The sequence below is a fragment of the Larimichthys crocea genome, chromosome XIII (assembly GCF_000972845.2).
Source record: "Larimichthys crocea isolate SSNF chromosome XIII, L_crocea_2.0, whole genome shotgun sequence".
In the NCBI taxonomy this organism is placed as follows: Eukaryota; Metazoa; Chordata; class Actinopteri; family Sciaenidae; genus Larimichthys; species Larimichthys crocea.
The window spans coordinates 33,065,770-33,090,481 of NC_040023.1; the positions used below are offsets into that span (position 1 = coordinate 33,065,770).

General features: G+C 40.7%; 1 protein-coding gene and 1 long non-coding RNA gene across 4 annotated transcripts in view; one reads left to right on the forward strand and one right to left on the reverse strand.

The window, feature by feature from the left end:
* pear1 (platelet endothelial aggregation receptor 1) overlaps positions 1 to 24,712 on the forward strand; it is a 52,189-nt gene that overhangs the window by 4,088 nt on the left and 23,389 nt on the right. For both annotated transcript variants that reach the window (XM_010747334.3, XM_019275207.2), the window contains exons 2-4: positions 18,938 to 19,048; positions 21,533 to 21,634; positions 21,736 to 21,836. In XM_010747334.3, coding sequence (XP_010745636.1) covers positions 18,942 to 19,048; positions 21,533 to 21,634; positions 21,736 to 21,836 — 310 coding nt within the window. In that variant the 5' untranslated portion in view covers positions 18,938 to 18,941. The remainder of the gene's footprint in view (positions 1 to 18,937; positions 19,049 to 21,532; positions 21,635 to 21,735; positions 21,837 to 24,712) is intronic.
* Positions 404 to 24,712, reverse strand: part of LOC113747259 (uncharacterized) — a 34,934-nt gene continuing 10,625 nt past the window's right edge. The window contains exon 4 of one of the 2 annotated variants that reach the window (XR_003463504.1): positions 404 to 1,390. This is a non-coding gene — a long non-coding RNA (uncharacterized LOC113747259). The remainder of the gene's footprint in view (positions 1,391 to 24,712) is intronic. The other variant, XR_003463503.1, reaches the window with a different exon arrangement.

The window sequence follows — 24,712 nt, forward strand, 5'->3', positions numbered from 1 at the left end:
CTCCCCGAGCTTCTATTTGTGATGCTAAAATAGTCATGATGAAAAAGACAAAGAGCAGAGGGAATTCAAAAGAAGGTGACACGGGTTGAATATTCCTACCACAGGCTTATATAAGCCTTTCAACCCCATGTGCTCTGCAGCCGTGCAAGTAATTTGGAGCAGATTCGACTGCAGCCATCCAGCTCAGGGGTTTTGGGTCGCTCTGCTCTGCTCTGGCTGTGGAACATGTACGGTTTCACTGGGCCCGGGCTCAAATAACCAATCATAAACAGTAAAGGTCGGGGGGTTTGGGGCTGGAACAGAAGGAGGAGTCAGCAACAGCCTGATGAAGTGACCACAGACTACTTGTACTGTGGTGAGGGTCTTTCCTGAAGTTGCTTATGTTGGTGGTTGGTGGGTGGTGTTTGGGGGTGGTGGGTGGAGCAGCAGTGGAGACATTGTTCATTACGATTTCAGGGGCTTTTACTGGTGCCTGAGTCTCCCTGTGGTGTCTATGCAGGATGACTGGAACCAAGTGAAACCTGAGACGTAGAATTAGAGGAAATGCAGCACCAAATTCACGTCCCGGAGGGCTTCTCGCTTTTTATTTCCAACCCTATAAAGAAAAAAGGGGTCGTGTTTATGTTTTTGTTTGTTTTTAATACTTGTCCAAGTGAAATTTATCATGAAGATTGAGTGCAAAAGTTTATTTTGTCAGTAATAAGATGTAATATCATGAGTTTACCATACAGGATGAGAGTTTTGCATGTGAAAAACAAATGGCCTTTGTGTCATGCTTGGCACCGCGTGGACGTGAACTGCTAGAGCTCTTGATGTTTTTCTTGAGCTCAGACCCAGATCCACTCCACCAGCTGTGTTAAGCTCTGACTCTCGGAGTCGTCCGTCTTGCATTTTTATGAGAGGACTTATTTTCTTTTTTCTATTCCATTTTCCAGGACACTTCTAAAAGACAAACCTAGGCTCAGGAAAGGCAGGATGACAGATCCTCACTATTTGTCAGCGTCACCATTACTCAAAACAACACAAGTTCTGTTTTGAAAAAAAAGGATTCTTTGTCAAAGTGGACACTGAAGCCAAAAAAGATGTTTGCTTTTGGAAAAAAAAAGGTGTGAGTAGTAGAGCCTGTGTATGTCTAATGGCATCGTTGAAGGACTTTTCCTTTTACGCGCCTGATTTTATTCCCAACTCACGTCTGTTTACATTTCAGAGGAAGAGAATGTTGTAGACCTGGATGTACATGCAAGATGTTTCCTCAGCTTCCTATTGTTTTGTCCCAGTTTTCATTCCCCTGCTGCGCCGCAAAGATGAGTGAAGGCAGAGCAGACAGCATGGACCGGAGGGACTGTGGGGACAGGGTTTGGTTTTGTTGAACACTTGTTTTTCTTTTGCCCTGTAGAGAAAAAAAAAAACTTTAGCTGGAGACAGATGATAATGAACTAGGAAGTTGTAGTCAATTAAAAAGTAATGGATGTTGCATGTGTTCTTCAAAGACATACTCAATAAAGTGCTGACAAGATACTTAGTGTTAACTTTTGAATTTGCAATGTGTTAACAGCAGAATAACTTACTCGCTAATTAACTGGTAAATAGTTGGAATTTAAAAATCTCAGAGAAGCCTCACTACGATGAAAAAAAAAAATCCTTCATGACTCAAAGAAGTCCTGCTGAGTTTCCCGCTGCTGCTGTTTGCCTCTGAGCATCCAGAATAGAAGACAAGTGTTAACAGTTTCCCCTCCACTTGGTTTCCTTGAGTTGGAACATCATACCCAAACAAGATGACAGGCCCCTGGACCTATTTCTCTCCCTCCCAGCATTGACAGTGTTTGCCCTACCACAGTGTTGCCCTGGATGTCCTGTGTGGTGACTCGTATCTGGCTCTTGTCTCCTCCTCCGCCTTCCTGTTGTGCTGGACAGAAATGCAGGTGTCATACCAAAAAGCCCCTAGAGGGCTAATATGTGTTGCTCAATGCACACGACCATGCCGGGGGGTTTTTCAATTAACCTACACACATTCAGCAGGGCGTGCTTTCATCTTTCTTTGGCCACGAGGCAGTCCAACAAAGTGAATTTATGGCGCTACCTGTGGGGTTTGAAACTGTTTCAGTCTAGTGACACTGCTGGGAAAAGCATGGAGAAGAGAGACTAAGTAAAGGAACATCTCCTAGGGTTCACCTTCAGGGTAGCACACGTGGCTAAAGTTTTTGAGTGAAGAAAATAAGGCTTTAACTTCCAGATGCTTGCAGAATGAGGCCCATCTGCAGAGAAGGAGGGAGGGAGAAGGAGCTTTTTGGGGCTGTGTGTAAAAAAAAAAAGAAAAGCTCTAAAATGATCACTTTAATAAGTTGCAGGTTTCCACCTCGTCCTCCAGAAAGGCAGCACAACATGTGCCAGAGGTAGGCCCGTAAATCAGTGGGGTTTAACTTTTAGGAATTTACTGGCTCCGGTTGGACTTCCTGGAAGTAGAGATAGAGAAGGAAAGCCAATAGAGATAATAACGGATAACTGTTGGTGAACTCTACCTGCCTTGGTGGTATTCTGCTGCCGCTTGTGTGAATGTTTTGCCAAGACTTTACCGGTTATCTAGGCACCTCAGCTACAGCAGATGCTTGACCACATGGCATTGATTGAGATGCACATCTGTCTCCCAGTGTGCAGCTCAAACTCTCCATGCATAACGGCTGTACCACCCCGCAAGGCAGCAACACTTTGAGTCTTTGGTAAATCACCCAGGTGTCGCATTATTTTTCCCCGGGGTTGAGATGGTACTTTAAGTTAATCCCGGAAACGGATGGCAGGAAAACATCATCGACAACAACAACAACAACAACAGAAAAAAAGATGGTCACACCAGCTCAAATGGTTCCCAGCTCTCTGTAACGTAGCAGCTGCAAAGAGAGAGAGAGAGAGAGAAAAAGCTGCCATCCAGTCACATTCGAAGTGTTGTCTTAATCTAAACCAGATGTGGCGTGGTTAAAGTCTGTTACTGTAAATTGCACTCTCTCTTTCATACAGCCATGACTTAAAGACTCATATTAAAGCCGTTGCATGGGAACATTTATCCGCAGTATGAAATATGACGTTCTTAAACCTTCTCGGTAAAGGATGATGCATCTTGTGATATCATTCAGACACCGCAGACACTCGGAGGGATCTGTGTAATGTTGTTAGCTGCCAAAGACCCCCCAAGATGCCCATATTTTACCATCAACAAAAACACTGACTTGCTAAACTGTTTTCATACAGTAGGCCCTGTTAAATTCAGAAAAGAAAAAAAATCAGTGCTGCATAAATTACGTAAATTGAGTTTATAACTTGGGGATTTGCAGACGCCATAGCTCGTTCAGCTCCTGTGCTCGTGGTAGTTTTTTTTTTTTTTTTTTTGCCAAAGCAGATGGGGTTTGATTTCACACCTCTCCAACAAGGTTTGGACAGCAGCTCCCCTACCACGAGGGTCAAGACCACAAGAGTAAGCAATCTGCACGGTCTTTAGCCAAAACAAAGGTTATAATGGAAAGAGAAGAAAGCAGCGTGCCTGTGTGTGTGTGTGTGTGTGTGTGTGTGTGTGTGTTGAGGTATATGAAACAGGCAAGGTCTGTGTGTGCACATCTGTGTTTATGCCGATGTTCAATGCAGATTTGTGATGACTTGGCAGGTTTGGCTGCCTGCAGTGGTTCAGCGTTTCCCCTCTAGTGGCTCCAGTCTGATCGGCTGTTTCCTTTCGTAAGAAACTACAAGTTAAACAAGGGATTGGAGAACCACGCATCAGTGATCGACCGGCCTGTGAGGGATAGGCTGTAAAGTTTGGTAAAGCTGTGAAATGGGTCCAGATTGTTTTTGCGTATGTCACCGCGCTTGAAGCACATCCAGATGTGCACAATGCATACATGACACTCTACAGCCATTATATGTAGGAGTCTTAGCACCAGTGAGTCAATATAGACTCATAGTGTGACTAAATGATGATTGGTATGTGTAATATCTTTTGGATTTCTTTTCGGCTATAGATTTCCTTCACTGTTTCCTCCTGTAGGCATAAATCTCAGAAGAGAGAAAGAGATCTCAAAGATCTGTTTTCATTTTTCAAAAGAAGGTCTGGCAATCTCCTAAAACAGCTGGAATTTGTAGTTTGTTCCTTAAAATAGAGGTAAACAGTTAGGGGAATTTGTCAGACTATTTTAAGCCATGGATTAATACACATTTGGTGCTCTAGTGAGTATTTATGGCAGCAAGACATTAACTCAAAATAAACTACAGTCCTCATATTCATCACCATAAAAGAACATCAGCCAGTGCAACAGGGTGATTCACTGAGTTTTTAACTACTTCTGATCAACAATGGAGCTCCATGGATATATCGGGCTTTGGCTGCACAGACAACCCATGTCATAGTAGTTGGTCTTCTCGTGGGATTCGTTGACAAGAAGAAAAACAGACAGAATATTGCCAGACTTATCCTTAAACTACTGTATTTGCTCATGTTGCAGATAGAAACATGATAGAGACCCCTCAGCCAACGAGAGTTAGGTTTCTGCCTGGTAATGCTATAAAACTGTGCAAGCTGTAACCGTGTCAGCTTCAAAGCCAGATCCAAGTCGAGTTCTTGCTGGTTTTGAGAGCAATTCAAGACTAAAACCAGAATTACACAAGTTTATTTGACCTTTTCTGACTCAGGAAAACAAATAAGAAAATAAATTACAGTTGCAGCATGGACAGTTTCCATTAATAAAAGATATGATCTTTTGTTTTCTTCAGGATAAACACAGATGTAGCTACGAGCTCTCTGCAGCCATGTTGCATACACAAGTTTCTGCATGTGGCCATATTGTTTGCATTAACGAGGAGGAAATGAATTAAATATCAGTGTTGTGGCCTCAGATGTTATTGCAATTTGGCAGTCAAGACAATGTCCAGCACGACTGATGCACATCCAAGACAATATGAGTACTAGAGGAAGGACCAAACAAAGACTGCAGATGTGTTTTCTTGCACCTAACTCAAAAATCGCTTCTTTGTTTGCCTGGTTAATGTAATTACAGACTTCCTTATCAAAGAGTTATTGTTGTAAGAGTTCGGTGGAGGTTGTTTCTGTTTTCTCGAAGCTCCTCTGAAGATTTCAAAGGCTCTTGACCTCGTGACCTGTTTGCTATGCACTCGGAAACGCTGCGTACTAATAAATATGGATGAAGAAGTGTTGGCCTTTGCATGCTTTTATCATGGGAAGATCAGCTAAATACACGAAGAATCAAGTTCCTTTTTAATGCAGCGATTCCCACAACTTGCTGACCTCAAAAGAGGAGGACAAGGATGAGTTGTTCTTGAGGCGATATCGAGAAAAAAGGAAGGAAGACTTCACGATGAAAGAAAACAGTTTGTCATGGTGGGAAAATGAGCATGAGGGCGACGCTGTGATGTGAAAAAACAATTAGGACCAAAACATCAGAGGGGCCAATGGTGTAATTAAATTACTGACATGTTGATGGACAGACTACAAGTTCAGGAAAGTCACTGTCACTGTGCAGCTGCAGAACTTTGTGAACAATGTTTCTGAGTATATTTCAAACAAAGGATTGTTCCTTTACTTCCAAACCTTACTGTTTGTTCGTCACTGTACACAGTAAAGTTTAGATGTGTTGTAAAACTAAAGATACATCTCAAGAGCAAACAAAGATATTCAAAAACTCCAGATTAAACTGAAATATAACTTTAACATAATGCTTCATAAATCATCCAAAGTAGATGCTTTTCATCAAATAATTTAACGTACTCTAGCTGTAGATTTCTCTTGTCTCTTACTGTCTCCACGCCAGTACACAAAGATTTATCTAACAATCAGTGAGCCAGCTGAGAGAAAATGAATAACTATTTTGATAACCAAAGTCATTTTTCAAGAAAACATGCCAAATGATTACGGTTTCCAGGTTCTCAAATATGAGCACTAGATGCTTTTCTTGGACTTTACTGAAAACGCATAATTCAAAGTTTTGGACTAAGATACTCAAAGTCATCACTGTCATGAGCTCTGTGATTCTTTCTGATGATTTGTAGACCAAATGATTGCATGAAGTCATTAATTGAGAAATCGAGAGATTATTGGAAGATAATTGATGAATAAATAAATGAAATACTCGTTAGTTGCAGCCCTAATTTTTTGTAAATCATCCAGAACACTTTCATTCTGAGGTGAGTTTAATAGATTAGCTGCAACGATTTGTCTATTAATAGATTATTTTTGCAATTATTTTGAAACTTTAATATTTCGTGATTTTGGACTGTTGAACCGACATTAAAAAAACTCTCTATTAACTCTGGATAGGAAGAGACGAGGAAGTAATAAAACATCACACCACTATCTAGTCAGATTACACACGCCTTGGCGTTATCATAAAGGAATACAGTGACATTGCAAATTCAAGATAATAACTTGACCACAGAAACATAGTCATAGTCAAAGCGTAGAGAGTTTCCTGATTGGCGGTTGTACAGTAAAGCACAGGAAGAGATGAGGAGAAAATGTACGTCTGAATCAACAACTCGCCCGTGATTCATGCACGAACAATGAAACAAAAGGACATTCCAGGAGATCAAGTGTCGCCGCCATTAGAAATATCCTGCCTATAGACTCATCATGGTTTTTCAAATAGTTAGAACATGATTCAGCGAGGTTTGAAATTCTTGTGCGATTATGTTGTCAATGTGTTTTTCATTGACGGATACATGAAATTCATTACAACTCGGCTATTATCTTCAGCCTTTCTTAGGCTGTGGGGATGTAATATCCGTTGGTTGGTTCAGACTGAAATATCTCAACAACTAAAAGGATGGATTGTTCTCAGACAATGTAGCCTAATGATTTCAGTGATTACACCCTTAAAAAAAAAAGGTTTCATGTTTCATTTTGGATGGAACGACTGGTAAATTACTTTAAAATGGTAATTCAGTAAACTTATCTCTAACTTTATAGAAATTATTATCACATTACTAATGGCTCTCTCTGAAATTATTTTCTTTACAATTAGAAATGGCACCACAGCAATCATTTCTACACACAGCCTTAACTTAGTCAATAGGTTAGGCATATATCAGCCATTAGTTAAAGCCATGTGTACTTCAGGTTCACTAAAAAGGCTGTTTAATGCTGTTCAAACTGTCCTTTTGTTGGTTTCTATCAAAACCAGGTCACGTAGCTGCTAAAGATGACAAAAAGAACCAATAATCAGTGTTCCAGTAAAAGATTATTAAACATAAAAAGTTTCTTCAAAGAACCAAAAGTGCTGCAATCAAGACTTAAAGTACTTGGTTGTCCAGAGAACTTATCAAGAACCAGTTTTTCTGGTATATCTGACTTTTTCTCCAGTAGTTTTGAGTGATATGTCTCAAAATGGGTTACCATTACTGAGTACAAGCGCTGTAAAAAAATATATATAGATACATACTATATATATACACATACAGTTTACTTGAATGTTCCTTCAAGTCCACGACAGTCTGTCTATCACATGTGTATGCAATATGTATAAATCTCTCTATTTTTGCATTGTTTTGAAACTATTTCATAATTTTGTTTTTTTCACAGAGGAATCTGCCATGTTTTTGGTCTGACCATTAAAATCGGGAGAAAAAAAGCAGAAAATGTTAAATTCTTGTTATATCTGGCTTCCTTTTAGGTTTCCATGGTGTGTGTCTAAACACCAGGTCACAAAGACGCCCCATGTCGAAAAGCTAATTTGCTTGATCCACAATACTGTGACAAAGCCACACTGTGTACGCAGATGGTTCATGTGACAAATAGCCGTAACATTATGTTGTACGGCAGAAAACAGAACTATTTTCCGGTGAGCTGGGAGTTTTGAAATGCTGCTTGTGCTTCTTACGAGCTGCAGCCGTCTAACGTTGTGGGCTGAAGGGTTTTTCGCCTGTGTTCTTACTGTGATATTTTACAATGCAGAGCTATGTTTTCTGGTCACGGTTTGTGGAAAAGGCTATGTTTTTTATAAGGCCTCTATGTGTCTCCGCACCAGTATGATCAACAGAGCATTACGGCACATATAATTACCGTCCTGTATGGTCATGTCTCCCTGAAACCTCAGCCTGGGCCTCCATTTTGGGTTTTCCACCATTTCATTCAGTAAAGTTTGTATAAAACACTTTAAAGAGACCAGACGTGATTTCAAACCAAGGTGTGGAAGTCTGTGTTTTTGTTTATTCTGCTCCATAGAGGTGAACTGGTTTATTTATCATAGCGTCTTAGTGTGTTTAAGTTTGTTTTTGTGGACCCCTCTGCTTTCTCTGACCATTGAAGCCACAGTCACCCTGCCTGTGGTTTTCGGTCTGGAGTGTGGAGGACCAGGCAGCAGTTTGCACTGTGGGTCTATGTACGAGAGCGCACGAGCCTCAAACGTGTCGGGGTAATTCAACAGGGAGAGAACTGGCAAGAGGCCCAGCTCAACAAAAAGAAGAAAAAAAAAAAGAGTTTCAGTGTAAACCACATCAGATCACACACATCTGCAGAAAGTAAATGTTTCGTGGATGAAGAAAACAAGGATTATTTATTTGTTTTCTCATCGACGTCCCCAGAGGATTGCTGTAACATTTGTTTTAATCTTACTCCTTGTGCAGTCGAACTGAATCACGTTAAATGTTTCCATAAAAGGACGAATGCGAAACAATCATCTTAAATAATCTAAAAGTATCATCAGTATTCACAGTGTGGAGTGTCTTTCAGGTGGGCTTGTGGATGAAATCCCCTCCTTCACTACTTTGCTAGAAGATGACATCTGTTTTGTTTTTTTTAAAACTCTGTTTCTAACCACTACAAGCATTTACAACAGTTTTACAAGAGATGGAGGATGACTACAGAATATGGGATCTGCATCACATTTTCGTGACAATGCTTGGAAGAGTCAAGCCGGTCCACTCATTTCACGCCTGTAAGCTAGTCTGTCTGGAGCATCATCAAGGGATTTAGTGTGACCTGAATACATGGCAAACACATGACAGATGATTGAAATAGGAGGCAAGTAGTATAAAAGTAGACAACCCTTGCGGCTCTTTGGGAAATATTGTCACATTTCATATTAAGAGGCAAGAGAAATCTGTTGTTCAAGTGTCTCTGTCAAAGTCCTCTGTCTGGATTTTTTTTGGACTCGCATACGCAGAAAAAGAGGAAAACAAGATAAGATATGATAAAAATAGATGTTATTGATCCAACCCTGGGGAAATTTACTTGCTACAGCGGCTCACAATACCCAAGATGGATAAGAAAAATACTCCTGGTGGCTCAACGACAGAGTCCTTTCTACGGCGATTTATCCAACGTAATTAAAGAGTGACATAGGCAGCACAGGGAGGATGGATAGGGTTCCCAAACATCGGACCCTTGTTTTCGACTAAAAGTCACGTTATTTCTAAACTGTGACCACAATTGTTCCCCAATCTTAACCGTGCGGTTATTATTGTAACCACGATGAAAGTTACCTAACCTTAATGAAGGAGTAATTGTAACCCAAATCCGGATGTTTCCCCAAAACTAACCAAGTCGTTTTTGTGCCTAAAAATGTAACCATGGAGTTGTCAGATCATAAAGCTGATTTATTCAGATGAACGACATCTTGCTGCTGATAGTGGCTTCACTTCAGAAATTGCTTCAATTAGAAATATTGTCATTTAATTTGGGGCGACTTGTTGGCTTTAAAATAGGTCATTCAGTTGCCGAGTCATGCATAATTTATCATATTTTAAATAGATAATCACAAGGTTCAAAAGTGCAAAAGGGTCTAATTTAGAGTTCAATTCAAATTCAAACTACAGCGCTGCTCATTGTCGATATCCAAACCACTCCCCACGACTCACAGACTGGATCTCACAGCTCAGCTGATTCATTCAGGACGTTTTCTAACTTAAAGACAGAAACATGTTCAAGTTCAGGCACAATCAACGTTGTTGCAGTTACTACTGGTTGCAGATAGGAGTCAACACAAAAAATCAGCCTGGCTTCTTCTTCTTCTTCTCTCACGTTGACCTCATGTGGTCCAAAACAACAGCGTTACCACGGTGACCTTATCACTCAAACCACTGTTATCCACGGGCTCTGTTCGCCATCACCGTGGGGACGGAGGCTGTGACATGAGCGCCAATACCTTCTGACCTCACTCATGAAGGCACTCTCCAACATAAACACACACACACACACACACACACAGGCTTTGGCTTATCTAACAAGCTGTTTAGCACTGCAGGAAAAGGTGTAGTCATTGCACATTGCATCCTCTTGGATCCCGTCTTCTTGAGTCAGATTCTGCTTTCATGTTCACGTAGTTAAAGTTTCATTTATTGTTTTTTTGGCTTGTTGTTTTCTGGTGCTTGCTGTGTTTTGCTGTGTAAGAATACATTGCACATAAAATCCACATGACTTTTTGTTTTTATTGGCTGCTGCGAGGTCACATGTACTGTAGGGACGTCCCTGTGAAGGGAAGTGAAGAGATGTTCAGCTGACTGTATCAGTACTGCGCACAGTCAGCGGTCCCCTCTGCTACTTAAACTTGGACCAATGTAACAGGGGACCAGGAAGGGGGGGACACACATACGGTATCCTGTTTTTCTGGGTTAAATAAAAGATCCCAGACCACGATGCTTGATTTTGCCAAAAGAAAGCTGGCTTGACGTTACCGTAGAGATGACATAGAGTTGACATGAGGTGATTTCATTCGTTTTTCCATTGCAGCTCCCCTAATTAGCAGAGCTTTAAAATGACAGATTGGCTGGCTGCACAGGGCATCTGTCGTTGTATTTAAGAGCCCGTTGGTAAGAGGTCTTTTGTTGAGGAGGATCCAAATCATTTATTCCCATGTTATTACTGGAAACTCTAACAAAACTGAAGATCTGCTGACATAATTAAAAAAGATACAGTTGCAGAGTAAGGGGTCAAATTAAGACAACTGAACTGCCTGAAAAAGGAGACAACGGAAACAAGGCTATTGAAAGTGCAAAGGTGTGCAGTGTTGGGTAAAGTTCAAAAGTTTGAGTATTCCCCCTAACTTGCATCAATCTTACAGATAGCAGACATCGCAGTCGAAATTCAGGCTTCCAAGATGTGTACGAGGCCTCCCCCTCCTCGCTCGCTCGCTAGATCATCCTTTTGTCACGCAACTCCCCCGAGAACTGTCAACTGCTTTTGAGCTGCCAAGAGTTTTCCACTCAAGAGCTTTTTCCAGTGTGGGGGTTCAGCATCTGTGGCAGAGTACCACCTTTTACCGTATATGATGATGTCTTTACTGTAAACACAGAGAAACGTGTTGATGTAGGCATTTTTTCTCTGGATAAGGTTGATAATGCGGCAAAATTGATGAATGTCATGAAATATTTGGGTTTGTTTTGCTCGAGTTCAACGTGCCCGTGCCCGTGTGTGTGTGTGTGTGTGTGTTCTCACGTTACATTTTTGGGTGTGGCATGTAATTGTTTCTCTGAGTCCCCTGTGTGTTGTTAAGGGTCTCTGCACCCCACCAGCAACCCACCCAACATGAAGCACAGCAACAACTGGGGAGTGTGTGCCAGCCTAACTGCGGTCTATCAGCCGAACCCGTCCCGCGCGCCAAGACTACAACCCAGATGCAAAAGATTATGGGTTTTATACTGAGTTTACAGTAACTCTGGTTTAATGCGAGGGTGGGATGAGGAGGAGAATGAGAGTGGGAGAGGGGACTGCGGTTGATGTGTCACATGGAGGACTCGGGCTAATTTATTCCAGTTTCTGCCCTTGAGCAGTTTTATAGATTTGTTATTCTAAGAATGAAACTGTAAATTTGTGATGCAACCTTTGCCCCGAGGGGGAGGGTATTCTTTTTTTTTTGTTGATACCCCGTGATGATCACGATCAGAGCGTGATCATTTAGAACTCTACAAGGCCGTGATAAACACCGCAACTTTTATAGGCAAACGTTTAAGTGTAATGGCGCACGGCAATGCTTTAATCATGTGCAGCGCGACCATCATGTTGCCAGGAAAACATTCGAGTTGATTTTTTTGTCTTTTGGTCTCCTTTTCTTTGTCTGTTGCAAGAGGTTTCGACTATAATGCACTTGGTTTCCAATTGTCTTTTTCATTCAAATGCAACTTAAAGGGCTTTGCAATAAGCCACAGACTCCTGTCTCAGGGATTTCACGTTGTGTGGGGGCGAAGAGCACTCGGGAGTAAAATCTGATACAAGAGTAATGATTCTTCATTTCTACTCTCTCATTGTTTTAATGGCATTATAATAGTATAACCACTCTTAACTCTCCCTTCGGGAAGCACTGATTAAATCACTCCCTAAAGTTCAGCTGTACGTTGACGGAGTTGGGCAGCTACTTTTATTTTGAAACTGTCCACTACAGAGACTAATTGCCTCATTAAAACTGCGAGCGGTAATCCGAGGGATTACAGAAACTCAAACATATATTCCGATCGCTGACATCAGAAGTTTTCACTCTTATATTTGCACTGCTGTGACAAATGTCAGGAAATTGATAACATGTTTAAAAAACACAATTTTATAAAGAACACCTGCCTTCATTTAAATGAACGTCCAAGTTTCTTGATTTTATTTTAAAACTATTCCCAGACGTAATCCTTTAATGTTTTCAAAGCATTTATAATTGAATGCATCTTATTTTACATTCTTCAACGATATCCGCTTCCTTTTGTTTTGCATTAAAATAATCTCTCAGTAGAAAACAAGTTTTCTGCTCTTAACCCTGTCAAGCCTGCTTTATATAAGCGCCCTTATTATGAACTCTTCACGTCAGACGTTAAAATGTAGTGGGAATACGGTGCTGAGTTACTTATTACAAGGATAGCGTGAAACGAGACATAAATTATCTGCAGTTTGAGTCGCAAGGGAATGCATTGCACCTGCGGGATCATGTGTCATAACTCAACAGCAGAAAGTCTGCAGGGTTGCATTTCTATAGTGGCCCCTCGTTGAGTATTTAGTGCACAGAATAAAAGCGTTTTAAGTTTTTATATTACTGATTCTGCAGGAGCTTTCAAAAATGAAAGAAAGAAAAAAAGAGCCTGGAAGATGGAGACTTCTGTAGTTTCTCTGACTCTGACATCAGAGCACCTCGACATGAAAATGAACTCGTATTTGGCAGGACTGTCTCTCTTGCTCTCACTCTCTCGCTGGCTCTCTGAACTACCCAGTCGATGTGTTATTCGGTCTGTTTTATTTTCCTTTCCTGCGACTTGCACTTCCAGTCGGTGACTAATATTTTCTACCTCGATTCGTATCGCAGCTTCAAAGAAATAGAGACAGAAACTTGAGGTTAGATCAGAAGGAAACGGTTTGATCAGTGAGCTCATCTCTTTGCTATGAAACCTGTTATTAGTTTAATTCCAGTCAAGATGACAAAATAGGAAGAAAATTAAAAATATTCTACAAATGTATTGCATCATCGTATTTTCTGTTGGTTCACCATCTCTGAGAGTGAAGTCTGTCTTATTTAACTCTCAGTCCATGTATTTGTTATGCACTGCAGATGGTCAGCTCTGCTGCGTTATGAGGTTATGCTTTGAGGCTAATAATAAGCAGAAGTTCAACATTTTCAAATTGTCTAAATCATCCATCATCCAGCGGTTTGTTGCAAATGGTTTCATTTTGTAATTTCATGTGTTTTTTAGATTCATAGCTTTCCTAAAATGCTGTTGAAATATTGGAAGTGACTGCTGGTTAAACTGTTTTTCACTTGAATTCAGTTTTACTTAGAAAGCACCGAATCATAGCAGAAGTTATCTCAGGACACTCCATATAGAGCAGGTCTAGAGTGTACTTTTTATAACAATATTAAAAGAGACACAACAGTTCCCCACATGAGCGAGCGCTCGGTGACAGTGCCGTGGAAAAACACAAAAACATGGAGCAGAGCCCAGCTCAGGGTGGCCGACCGTCTGCCTTGACTGAAAGGGTCGAGAGGTCGAGAGGGGTCGAGAGGGGCGAACATGCTTATTTGCTTTCATGGTTTCAAGAGTGTGATCACAACATTCATATCATTCACACAAGTGTCATAGCTTAGATGAAACTGGAGCAGTTATCTTAGCTCATCTTAGCTTAGCATAAGACCACCATCAGTCTCACAGTCACACGATGACTTCAGGTTGTTGCTGCGCTTGGACAAAACTTCATTTTTGTTCAGATCAAAGCAGCTACAAGGAACTTTAATTTTCTGTTGATTCTGGCACCATCTGTGGACAGAACCCGAGGTGTTTTCACTGCTTTGTTTCACCTGATTTCAAGGGGACTCTGACTGAATCCATCTTAAGAAAAACCATGTAGAAAGAACCAATCTTTTCACTGACGACCTTCTTTGTTGACTTAGGACATATCGAAGCATCAGACTGTTTCATAACCAGTGGCTCCAGCTACATATTTCTTTGGACAGACATGAGAGTGGTATCTTCTCATCTAACTCTCGGTAAGAAATCCTATTTCCCAAAAGGCTGAACTCTTTCTCAACATGTTTTACTTTATGCTATTGATAATCGCATTAGTTAAGGGGGTCCTGTTTGTACATGGGTGTAGCCTCTATCTTGTCCCGACTAATAAGAACATGTGGTCCGATTTGGGAACAGTCGCCAGTAAAGAAAATGTCTCACTTGCATAAAATTTAATCAAAATACCCCTTTTAGTCGTCAGCTCTTCTGACTCATCGTTGAGGTCTCTTGATTGAAACAAAATCTGGTAATAACATGGGTACGAGTGTCTGGTGAGATTAATAAAACAACCAGTGCATGTGTTTTCATTTGGGCTTTTGTTTTCACTGAAGCCCCTGTGTGGTTCTGGAAAAAGCTTTGGGGCGCCCTCAAACCAGCTCACAAGCATTCCTCAGTTGGTACAATGCGTGGACGCGCGGGCTTCTTTAGGCTTTGACAGTACGAGTCGAGAGAAGCTCGGTGAATTAGCAAAAATGTCCTCGGATACTAAAAATAGTTTCTCTCTGAACTGGTTTCAGCGTATGGGACTCATTTGATGTTTTGTAATGTCTCCAGAACATGAAAACACGTGATCCGTCCTTGAAAGAGTTACACACTGTGTAGATGAAGTGTGTATGGGTGTGTTTAAGTGCACGTGCACATGCACGTACGCCTGTGTGTGTGTGTGTGTGTGTGGTATTTTGCCTATTTTCTATTGGTTTATAGAGCCACATGAAAGTTTCCCTGCGCTGGATGAGATTGTCTGCTTTTTTCATTACAAACAAGACCAAAGCATGTTGGAGCAACCCCTACTATTGTGGCTTTTCACAGATCTCGGTCCAGACTTTACCTCTTTGACCAGTGGATGTGAACTGTGGAGGTGTGCGTACGTTACTGCCAGTTAGCTGTTCGCTGAAGGCATCAAAGCTGAATGGAAAAAAAACTGCAGGATATCATACTACTTGTGCTTTTCTGCTGCACAGCCAGAGAAGTGAAAAGGTTCAGAGCTGTAGTCTGGAAAAAGCTGAAAAGGAAATAATGATAGCTTAGGGCTGAATGTGATGGAGTAGAAAAGAAGGAAAAGGGAGGAATCAATCAGTCCACAGTTGTTGTGGAGTTCCATGAATTTTCACTAAATTTTAGTACCTGCCCTCCTTAAAAAATAAAGCAGGGTTGCCTCCTTGAAAAGTTCAGATGATGATTTGGAGCTCCAGACGTCTACCTGGCCTCCCTCCCTCCCGCTGTAGGTAACTCCAACATGCAATGCAAACAACGGCTGCGCTCGACTTCAAAACAACTCCGTCTGCACTCATTAAGCTCTCCCGTTCTCAACGTTTAAGAATTCCCATGCGGTTTGCAGCCGTCCTCTAATGAAGCACAATTAAAATGAAAAGAAGGTAATGAAAAATATTTACCCCCAGTCCAATGAAGTGGCTGGTGAAGTTGATGACTGCTCTTAATAAAAGCCATATGCCTGTTCTCATAAAAGTCTGTTTTTGTGGCACAGATTTCTTAGGCGTTAGCGCTTGTGCCAACAAGTGAATTAACTCCTGACAGTGGGTATAGTAAGAGGCAGTTTATCAGAAGCAGAAGATCTGTGCACTCACACTGCCAAATCTCCAGCAGTGATAACCAGCCACTGGACAAAGTTAGCGTACATCTAAATCTGTTAAATGAGCCCCTGATTGATTGTAGAGGTGTTTATGGTGGACCGCTCCTCCAAACACATCAAATAATCCTTAATCTGAAGTGTTTTCATCTGCAAAGCACCATAAAGAACACTTCTTGTAAACATACATGACGCAGCTTTGATGGGAATTGGACCGCTGACCTTGGCAGCATTTGAGGCATGTATTATTCACAGACTAATCTTTTTCCCATTTCAGGAAATTTTCCAAATTTTCCCAAAATACAGTGACTTAAAATGCAAATATGTGCATGACAGCGAGAGAAATACGTTTTGTCTACCACAAACAGATGACAGAAAGAAATACAGCAGGAAGCTACTGCAGTAAACCAGGGTCAAAGCTCTAAATCATACGTAGTTTGTTATGTATTGAGTTTTTTATTGTTTTAGATTTAGTTTTGAACATTACTTTGACCGAAACCTCACTCAGGATTTAGTCACCTAAACTTCTGGAAGGATCTGTGTGTAGAAAACTGATACCAACTACAGTCTAATCAGTATTATTGTTATTATTATTTAATAGGCTTTGCTATTTGGTTAAATTAACATGGGCTTATTTTTTCATATCAAGAAATAATAGTGCCAACAAGTTTTAGTATAAGAAAAGTGAAAGTTTGTGGCGCCTATGCCACAGGCCGGCTCTGTATGTATGTATGATGATGTATAATATATACAACTATGTTTCTATTAGTGTATAATCACCTAATAATACACATTTTTGTATGTTTCTACAGAGGTCCAGAACAGACTGGCTCTAGATATGGCCTTTTGCCTTCCATCACGCTAGAAAGGAGATGGTGAAGTGAAGGGGGGTTTCAACCAGCAACTACTTTACTAGTACGCACTAAATCCTACAAACAAAGATTTTACCTCTTACTAACCTTTTCATGTGGAAACAACCAGGTGTCAGAGAGTCCGTGCTCAGGACTGTATTATAGTGAGAGTGACTTTTAAGTCCTTATGGTTACGGGAGTAAATATTAGACTCATTTTTCACATCTTTTGACGTCTTTCAGACAAACAAATCAGGAGAAAGTTAACTTTGCATGAGACCTGTCTTTGTCTCGGCGTCAACACACTCAGATCTGGCGACACAGATATTTCCTCTCTCTATCAGTGCTGAATTGTCAGTCCGTTCCACCGAAGATGATCTACAACAACTTATCTAAGTTGAAAAATACCTTTCTGATCCGTCTCTGGCCGAACACAATCTGTTCACATGACATTCACAACACAGGGTTTGGAGTTCGAGGGTCAGGAGACCATGTCCACTCCAGGAGCCAGACATGTGTGCCATCACTGGTTTGTATCTTCTGTTACAGAATATGTTTGGTGCAGCCTCACAGAGCTGCTAGTATGGCTATATAGCGTCAATTTAGATTGAAGTTCATCTTACTTCACCAAAATTATACACACATAGTTCTTAGGATAACATTTTGATAAGGTTTTAGTTGCCTATAAACTTGAGTCTTGTGTGACAGTGGGCATGCACTTCTCAAAAGACAACCTGTGACATCTCATCAAAGTTTTAATAGTAAGAGAGACGTTTGCTGTCGTTACTCCTCCCTCTGAAACCTGAGCTGTTTTTTTCACGAGTCGCTCGACCACAGAAGATAATCTTGATCTGTGGTTGCGAAGTCACTGTCCCAACATATCGTCTATCTCCTTAAATCCGTGCGTAGATGACATGAGAAGTTGTGGTACAGTAATTCTGTCAGACGAGACTAGTTGAGAAAACAGAAGGGACCGGGCCTGACCGATCCTATGTCAACATGACGTTCCCCTTTTTTTCGAGAAATGCCGCGACATTCCCACGATGCTTTTAGCAGAGGGCTCACGCCGCTGGCCTGCTGAACTTATGTTCATTTCTACGGGATATTTTTAGGGGCCTCCCCTTTGCTCCCTGAGAGCCCAACAGGGTCCCCGTGCCGAGGCGCTCTCTTGGGCCGATGCACTGATCGGAACCAGATGCTGCTGGAGTGTGGAAGGGGACAGCAGAGGAGTGTGGAGGCTTCACTGCAGCTCTGATTGATAGGGGTCAGGATGAAGTTGGGAGTCGCATTTCTTGACTGTGATCCCCCTCTTTCTCATTTTCCTTCCTCCTTTACGCTCTCGCTCTCCTCCATCTATCCTGTCTGCTGTCAGGCTGCCTCCTGATGCCTGGCGTTTTATGTACCCTGTTGAGACGGTGTGGAGCCCGGCGGGGAGCAGACAGCGTTGCGCTTCATGTCTGGCTCTTTGCCTCACCTCAGCTGAGCATTTAATGAACTCTTTTACAATCAGAGGCTAAATCCTAACCACATTTTATAGGCACCTACAACCAGTTTTCAATAAATCTATCCGGCCCGCTGTGAGATGGTAATTATAGTAAATAAATAACAAAAACAATAAAGGTAAATCTCAGTTTAGAGCAGGAATGGAACTTTTCTTTTTGTATATTTTCCATCTGTTTGCGTGCAACATTTTCCACTGTACGTTTCCCCTCACAGAGTTATTGCTGCTTCAAGGCTGCTCAGATTTATCACTCTGTAAAAAACATTACTTTTGCTAAGATTTGTGTTTTTCAAAGTGGTTTTTGAAGGCGTATACATAAAGGTGGACACAATACTGTTTAATATTTTCCAATATAATCTCCTCAGCGCGCCCTAAACAAAGCATTTATCCTGTTGCAGAACCAGATTTATTTGTACAAATGTTGCTTTTATGTCTACATTTTTCCTCCTTATGACGGTACAAATATGTTTTGGCTGTCTGTGCTGCCCTTGCTGAAATGTTTGGGTTTGTAAATGTCTGTCCCTTTTCCCCTCAGGACCATGCCGACTCTGCAGAGCTCCGCCGCCTTGCTGCTCTTTAGCTTCCTGATTGGTCTGAGCTACTCCCTGAACCCAAATGACCCGAATGTGTGCAGCCTGTGGGAGAGGTGAGGCCTGTTTGACTGCGACAAACAAATAAACGTCACATCCAATTCGTTCATATCCAATTAAACATGTTTTCTCATACAGCGCTGTCTAAATATCCCTAGATGTTTACTTTATGGTTTTAAAATGATTCACGAGGGTCAAGACATCATTCATCACAAAAGTAAACATTTTTATAACACTTAAAAACATAAACAATAACTGTGTATATCAATAGAAACATTAAAGTAAAAAGATATATTTTCCCTCCTCTAGTTAGCACAAATCACCAGCTTTCATCCCATCATACAGTCAACATAAAGCGAGGCAAAAAGTAAACAGCATCACTGTGTTATATACAGTACTTGCTCCATTGTGACGGGAAACTAACTTTCTTTTGCACCTTGACACACAATTAAAATACAAAAACAGTTTGTCCTGACCAAGTCATTTGACTGGACAAGAGTTGTTCCATGAGTGAGCACTGAGACTTTTGACTGCATGGCATCACTCTGCTTTACAGATGTTCTAATAACTTTTACATTAATGTTCATTAACGGACATCTATCTGAGACTTTGGACATATTTGAAGGATCGACCATTTACTGCACAGAGAAACTGAATATGATAATAATTAGCCTGATCAGCCACCGTCAGTAATCAATACACAACCAGTAACTAAAAGCAGTCAACGTCAGACAGCCTTATAATACGGGGAAACTATTACACCAAACTATCTTTAGGAAATATGACATGTCCATAAAAAAACACATCAACCTACTAACACAATACAAAGGAAGTCATATGTTGACAGTTTTCCTGTCAATTTAGAATTAATATAATCCATAAAGATGAATTGTATAACTTATAGTTTCCTTGTTCTGAAAATGTTAAACCTTATTTATGAATCTTATATGTTGCCTGGCAACATTTTTGACTTGCAGAGCCAAATAAATGATTTAATGAACATATCATAATCTGTTGTCACTCATTACTCTTAAAGAAATGGTGCTTGTAGAACCGTTGTATAAAAACACTCTCAGTTGTGATGTTATACTAAATATCAGCACGCTGAGATGAACTTCAGCCGAGTCACAGCCTTGCTGATATTCAGTACAACGTCGCTCCCTTAATACCATGGATTTTGGTTTGTAGAATAGGAACTGGTGGTTGGTCCACCAAAATCCAACTTCAAAACTACTTACCTTAGTTATTATTTGTTATTTTCCAACTCAGGATATGTAGCTCACAATTAAACACAAGTCACCTGCAATAGTTCAGCTAAATCCAAAAACGTGAAAGTTTTAGCATGACTCAGTAGCATCGATCAGCTTTTTACTCTAATCTGTGCCAGTCTTGTTAACATTTCATGGATTTGCAGACTTCATATTAGCAAGTGGACATAACATCTGATGTAAGGTATTTTGACCACAGGCTTAAGCACAGTTGGTGCTTTGTGGTAAATACTAAGGTGAGCACATAAGGTCAGGTATACAGAGTCTATCCACTTATTTTCCAGTCAGAATTGAGCATATCCACTTCTGAATCCCCCCCTGATGCTCGTCATTCAGTCGTGTTCTGAAAGCTGATTCTTGGATATTGAAGGCATGACATAATTGACCAATTTCCATGAGTGGATGGAGTGAGGATTAAGGAAACGGTCACTCAAAATGCAGAATTCTGTAGTTTGTCTGTGGGCCAGTACTTATTGCCAAATCTGCACCTCCTCTGTAGCTGATTTCATAACGATCTTTACTCCCTGATGTCAAGCAGCTGAAGGAGCACAGGGCGTTTATACTTTGCTGGACCGGCCGCTTTAAAGAAAACATTTGGGGGATAAATTAAGAGGATTTCCACTTCTCAAGGCACCACAGATGTACAATGACAACACTAGCATGCTGATACACTATGTTGTATGTTCACCATCCTAGTTTAGTGTGTCAGCATGCTAACATGAGTTGTTAGAGTTCATCCTGAAGGGAACATGAACGTCTGTGCTGCATTTCATGATAACAGCTGTTAAAACATTTAATTGAAAACTGCAATAGTGGCACTAGAGGAAAGTCAGGGTCACCAAAGTCATTAAGATTAATCTACGGGTGCAACTAATGATTATTGTGTGTAATAATATACTCAATGAATCGATAAATTGATTGAAAATAGTTAAAAATGCCTGTAATAAATTGTAGCAGCTCAAGGTCATGTATTTAAATTCCTTGTTTTCTTCAACCATCAGTCCAAAACCCCCAAAAATAGCATCAAATTGTCACATTTGAGACTTAAAAATAACTAAAATGATCAACGAGTTATCAAAAGAAAGGCCAATTAACTTTCTGTTAATCAGCTATATTCATTAATCGACTTATTGTTGTTAGAGACCATCAAATGGGACCATGACGGCCTGCACACCTGCCCGTGGTCTTTGTTCAGAAGTTAAACTAATATATTTTGTTTCAGATCGAGCTGGGTAACGTTTCCTTTTCCTGTGTGTTGTTCTGCTTTTTCAGCTTCACCACCTCAGTGAAGGAGTCCTTCTCACATCCTTACGACCACGTGACAGAGGAGCCCTGCTCGGACCCTCGGACCTCCTACAGATGCACGCGCCACAGGTAGCAGCAGCAGTGTGATGATTCGTTTCCTGTAGGGCTTGACTTCCTGTTCCTGCCTGTGGAGGGTCAAAGCATCCTGTTTGACTGTGTTATTCTTTCAGGATCACCTACAAGACGGCCTACAGGCAGGCGGTGAAGACAGACTACCGCAAGAGATACCAGTGCTGCCCAGGCTATTACGAGAGCAGAGACAATTGTGTCCGTAAGTAATTGGAAACCTTTTAACAGTCCACTCGCCTCTATTGTTTTTGAGTACAGAGAGGTTTTAACCTGTGCTTTTTTTATACACTTTTACCTCAGTGTACACCAAAGTACACTGATCCACAGGCTCTCACCTGGTAGGACTTGAAAGGTTGACGGTAAACACACCTCAGATTGTGTGCATGTATCGTAGTAATCTTCGATTATTTCGAAACACACATCTTTCTTTTCTAGGAATAAAAACAAAACCTTGCTTGAACTCTTTAACTGTGATGTCAGCCTCCCAAGGATGATGTTGAATGTTTCAATTTCTATTTTATCACATTACAGAAACTATGTTTTGAGTAAGTAGTCCCACCCAGAATTTCACAAAATCCGAGGGCAAGAGTCCAAGCAAACCGCCCCCATCCAATCCCTCAGAAGACCTCGAGCACCACCAAAAATAAAGTGCAATGTTTTAAATCTTTTCCCGATCCTGAACCTCTGAACCTTTAACTATGAGTTACTTATTTTATGCAACAACATTAATACACATTGCCGTAAATATTCCAAAGTCGGGCATTAGGAGGGAAGATTTGAAGGCATTAGGTGATTTTTCATCTGTAGTTCCCGTGTAGTAGTTATTAGAAGTAGCAGTTATAAAATGACTTATGAGCATGAAGAGCAATCTCTCTTTGCATTGGCTAAAAAAGCACTCCAATCCAAATATAGAGGTTATAAAAAAAATACTGGAATCAGTGTGTGAAATGTCCACAAAGTGTATGTGTCTCTTAAGAGCTCCTAAAAAGCCCCAAATCCCAGAAAGACCCAGAAATGAACTCAGTGTCCGCAATGATAGCTACAACCCAGGTCCCACCCACGGGTGAGGCTGTAACCCCATGGTCAATACACACCTCTAGGCCCGATGCCAAACAATGTCAAGAAGAGGTTGCACACTAACTCTGTGTATAAACAAAAAATATTAAATGATTTGATTACATCTATATTTGAAAAGGGGGAGTCTTTAAAAGTATCCATTTATAGGAGTGTGGTTCTTTGCTGTATAAAATAATCAGTTTGGAGGATTGATGTTAAACACCCAGTATTGCACAGTTCAGCCATAGGTGCACATGTGAAGAAGAACAAAGTAAGGATGATGTTGGCAGACTAGGATTGGAAATGGCTGCTTAGGTTGTGGTTTGTCACTCGAAACAATGTCATAGACATACATACAATCGTCACATTTCTGACTCAAATTCTCATTACTGACAGGAAAGTTTCTTTTTTGTCTTTTTTTTTCCGTGCAACGTGCAGAGTCGATGTGAGCAGCACATGACACTGGAATACCACAATTATGGGTTCGGTTCCCACTTGAGCTTCTCTTGCTGAAAATGCACCGTATATACTGGCTGTACCAGCTGGAATTTTTAAAAACTAAACTAAACTCAATACACCAATTTTCATATTTTTTGTTTCAGTTCAAAAGATTTCAACAACTGTTATTGCATCAACGGAGCATCTGTTACTGATGAATTCAGAGGCGTGGCAATGCAGCCTCTTCAGCTCAGGACAACAGAATAGTGCATCCTATGAACAATAGCATATAACTGTAGTCCACACTCAGGCTGTAACGCCAAGAAACCGACGTAGCCAAAGCTCCTTTTTAGCTTTACATTAAATATGAAGCTCTCCTTTTTGGTGTTTGATCTGGATATTTAGTCTAGTTTGTGATATAATTTAATTTTACATGACATGTTTTAAGTGTCTCAGGATCCACGGTGGAAATAAACGTCCTCACTTTACCTATTTGTCTTGTAGATTCATAAATAAATCAAAATCAACTGTGTTTGAAGGGGAAAAAAACATTCCAACATATGGGTTTGATTTGTGGCTCAGTCACTATTATATCACCCTAACAAAGCCAGCTTCTTCTGCGACTTAAACAATCACGTATCTAAATGTACTTTACTGTAAAGTTAATTGTGAATTTAAAGGCAGTTGTGTATCACAATAGATGGGTGCAGCAGTTAAAATAAAACAGAGAGTGCATTGTTATCATGCGAAAATACCAAACTCATGTAGCTGTCAACAGTTTGCTGACACACTGTTATTGCTGAAAGTCAGCGGTGACATATATAAATAAAGTGAAACCATACATGGCTTTGCATGGGTTGAGAAAATTCTACCTTAGCTCATACATCACTGGATGGTCTCAGAAATGCATCACGGTAATAACAAGGTTTCTGGTTTTTCGTGCCTGACAGTCTGGAGATAAATGTTTTCTGTTCGGCAGAGATAATGTGCATTTTTTGGGTTGCGTGTTGTCGAACCACCTTTCACATTTGTGTGTGTAGTTTTTCTTTTGTAGTCAAACTTTGAAGTCGAGATGGAGCCAACTGATCGCCGTTTTTAGTCTCATAATTGAAAAATCTCCCAGTTTAACGTGTCATCCATGTCTCCTCCTAAATCCACTTTCTGTACAATGTTTTTTTGTATTTTTAAATAGATATAATTAGATATAATTATACATACCTCCCTCATTTGATGACAAGTTTGTCTTTTCTTGGATCCCCCCAAATTTCCAGTCTCCATTCACCTTCAACCAAAGCGGAAAATAATCAGTGAAATTATTGTTTGTGTTTGGATGGAAAGTTGAAAACGTAGTTCTTGGTGGAGTGCGGTTAGAAAACACTTGTCTAGTGTAACAAAATGTGAAGAGATCTCTGGCAAGATTATTAGTCTTCACTCATAAATGCAAGTTTGAATTAACTTAATTAATAGCAGAAACGTTTACGATGCTGGCAGGCGCACAGCTCTCTTTCAGAGAGGAAGCTTCTTGACGGTATGAATGGCATCTAACACTGGTGCTTTCAAGTGCATGGCTAAGCCCAGCTGTCG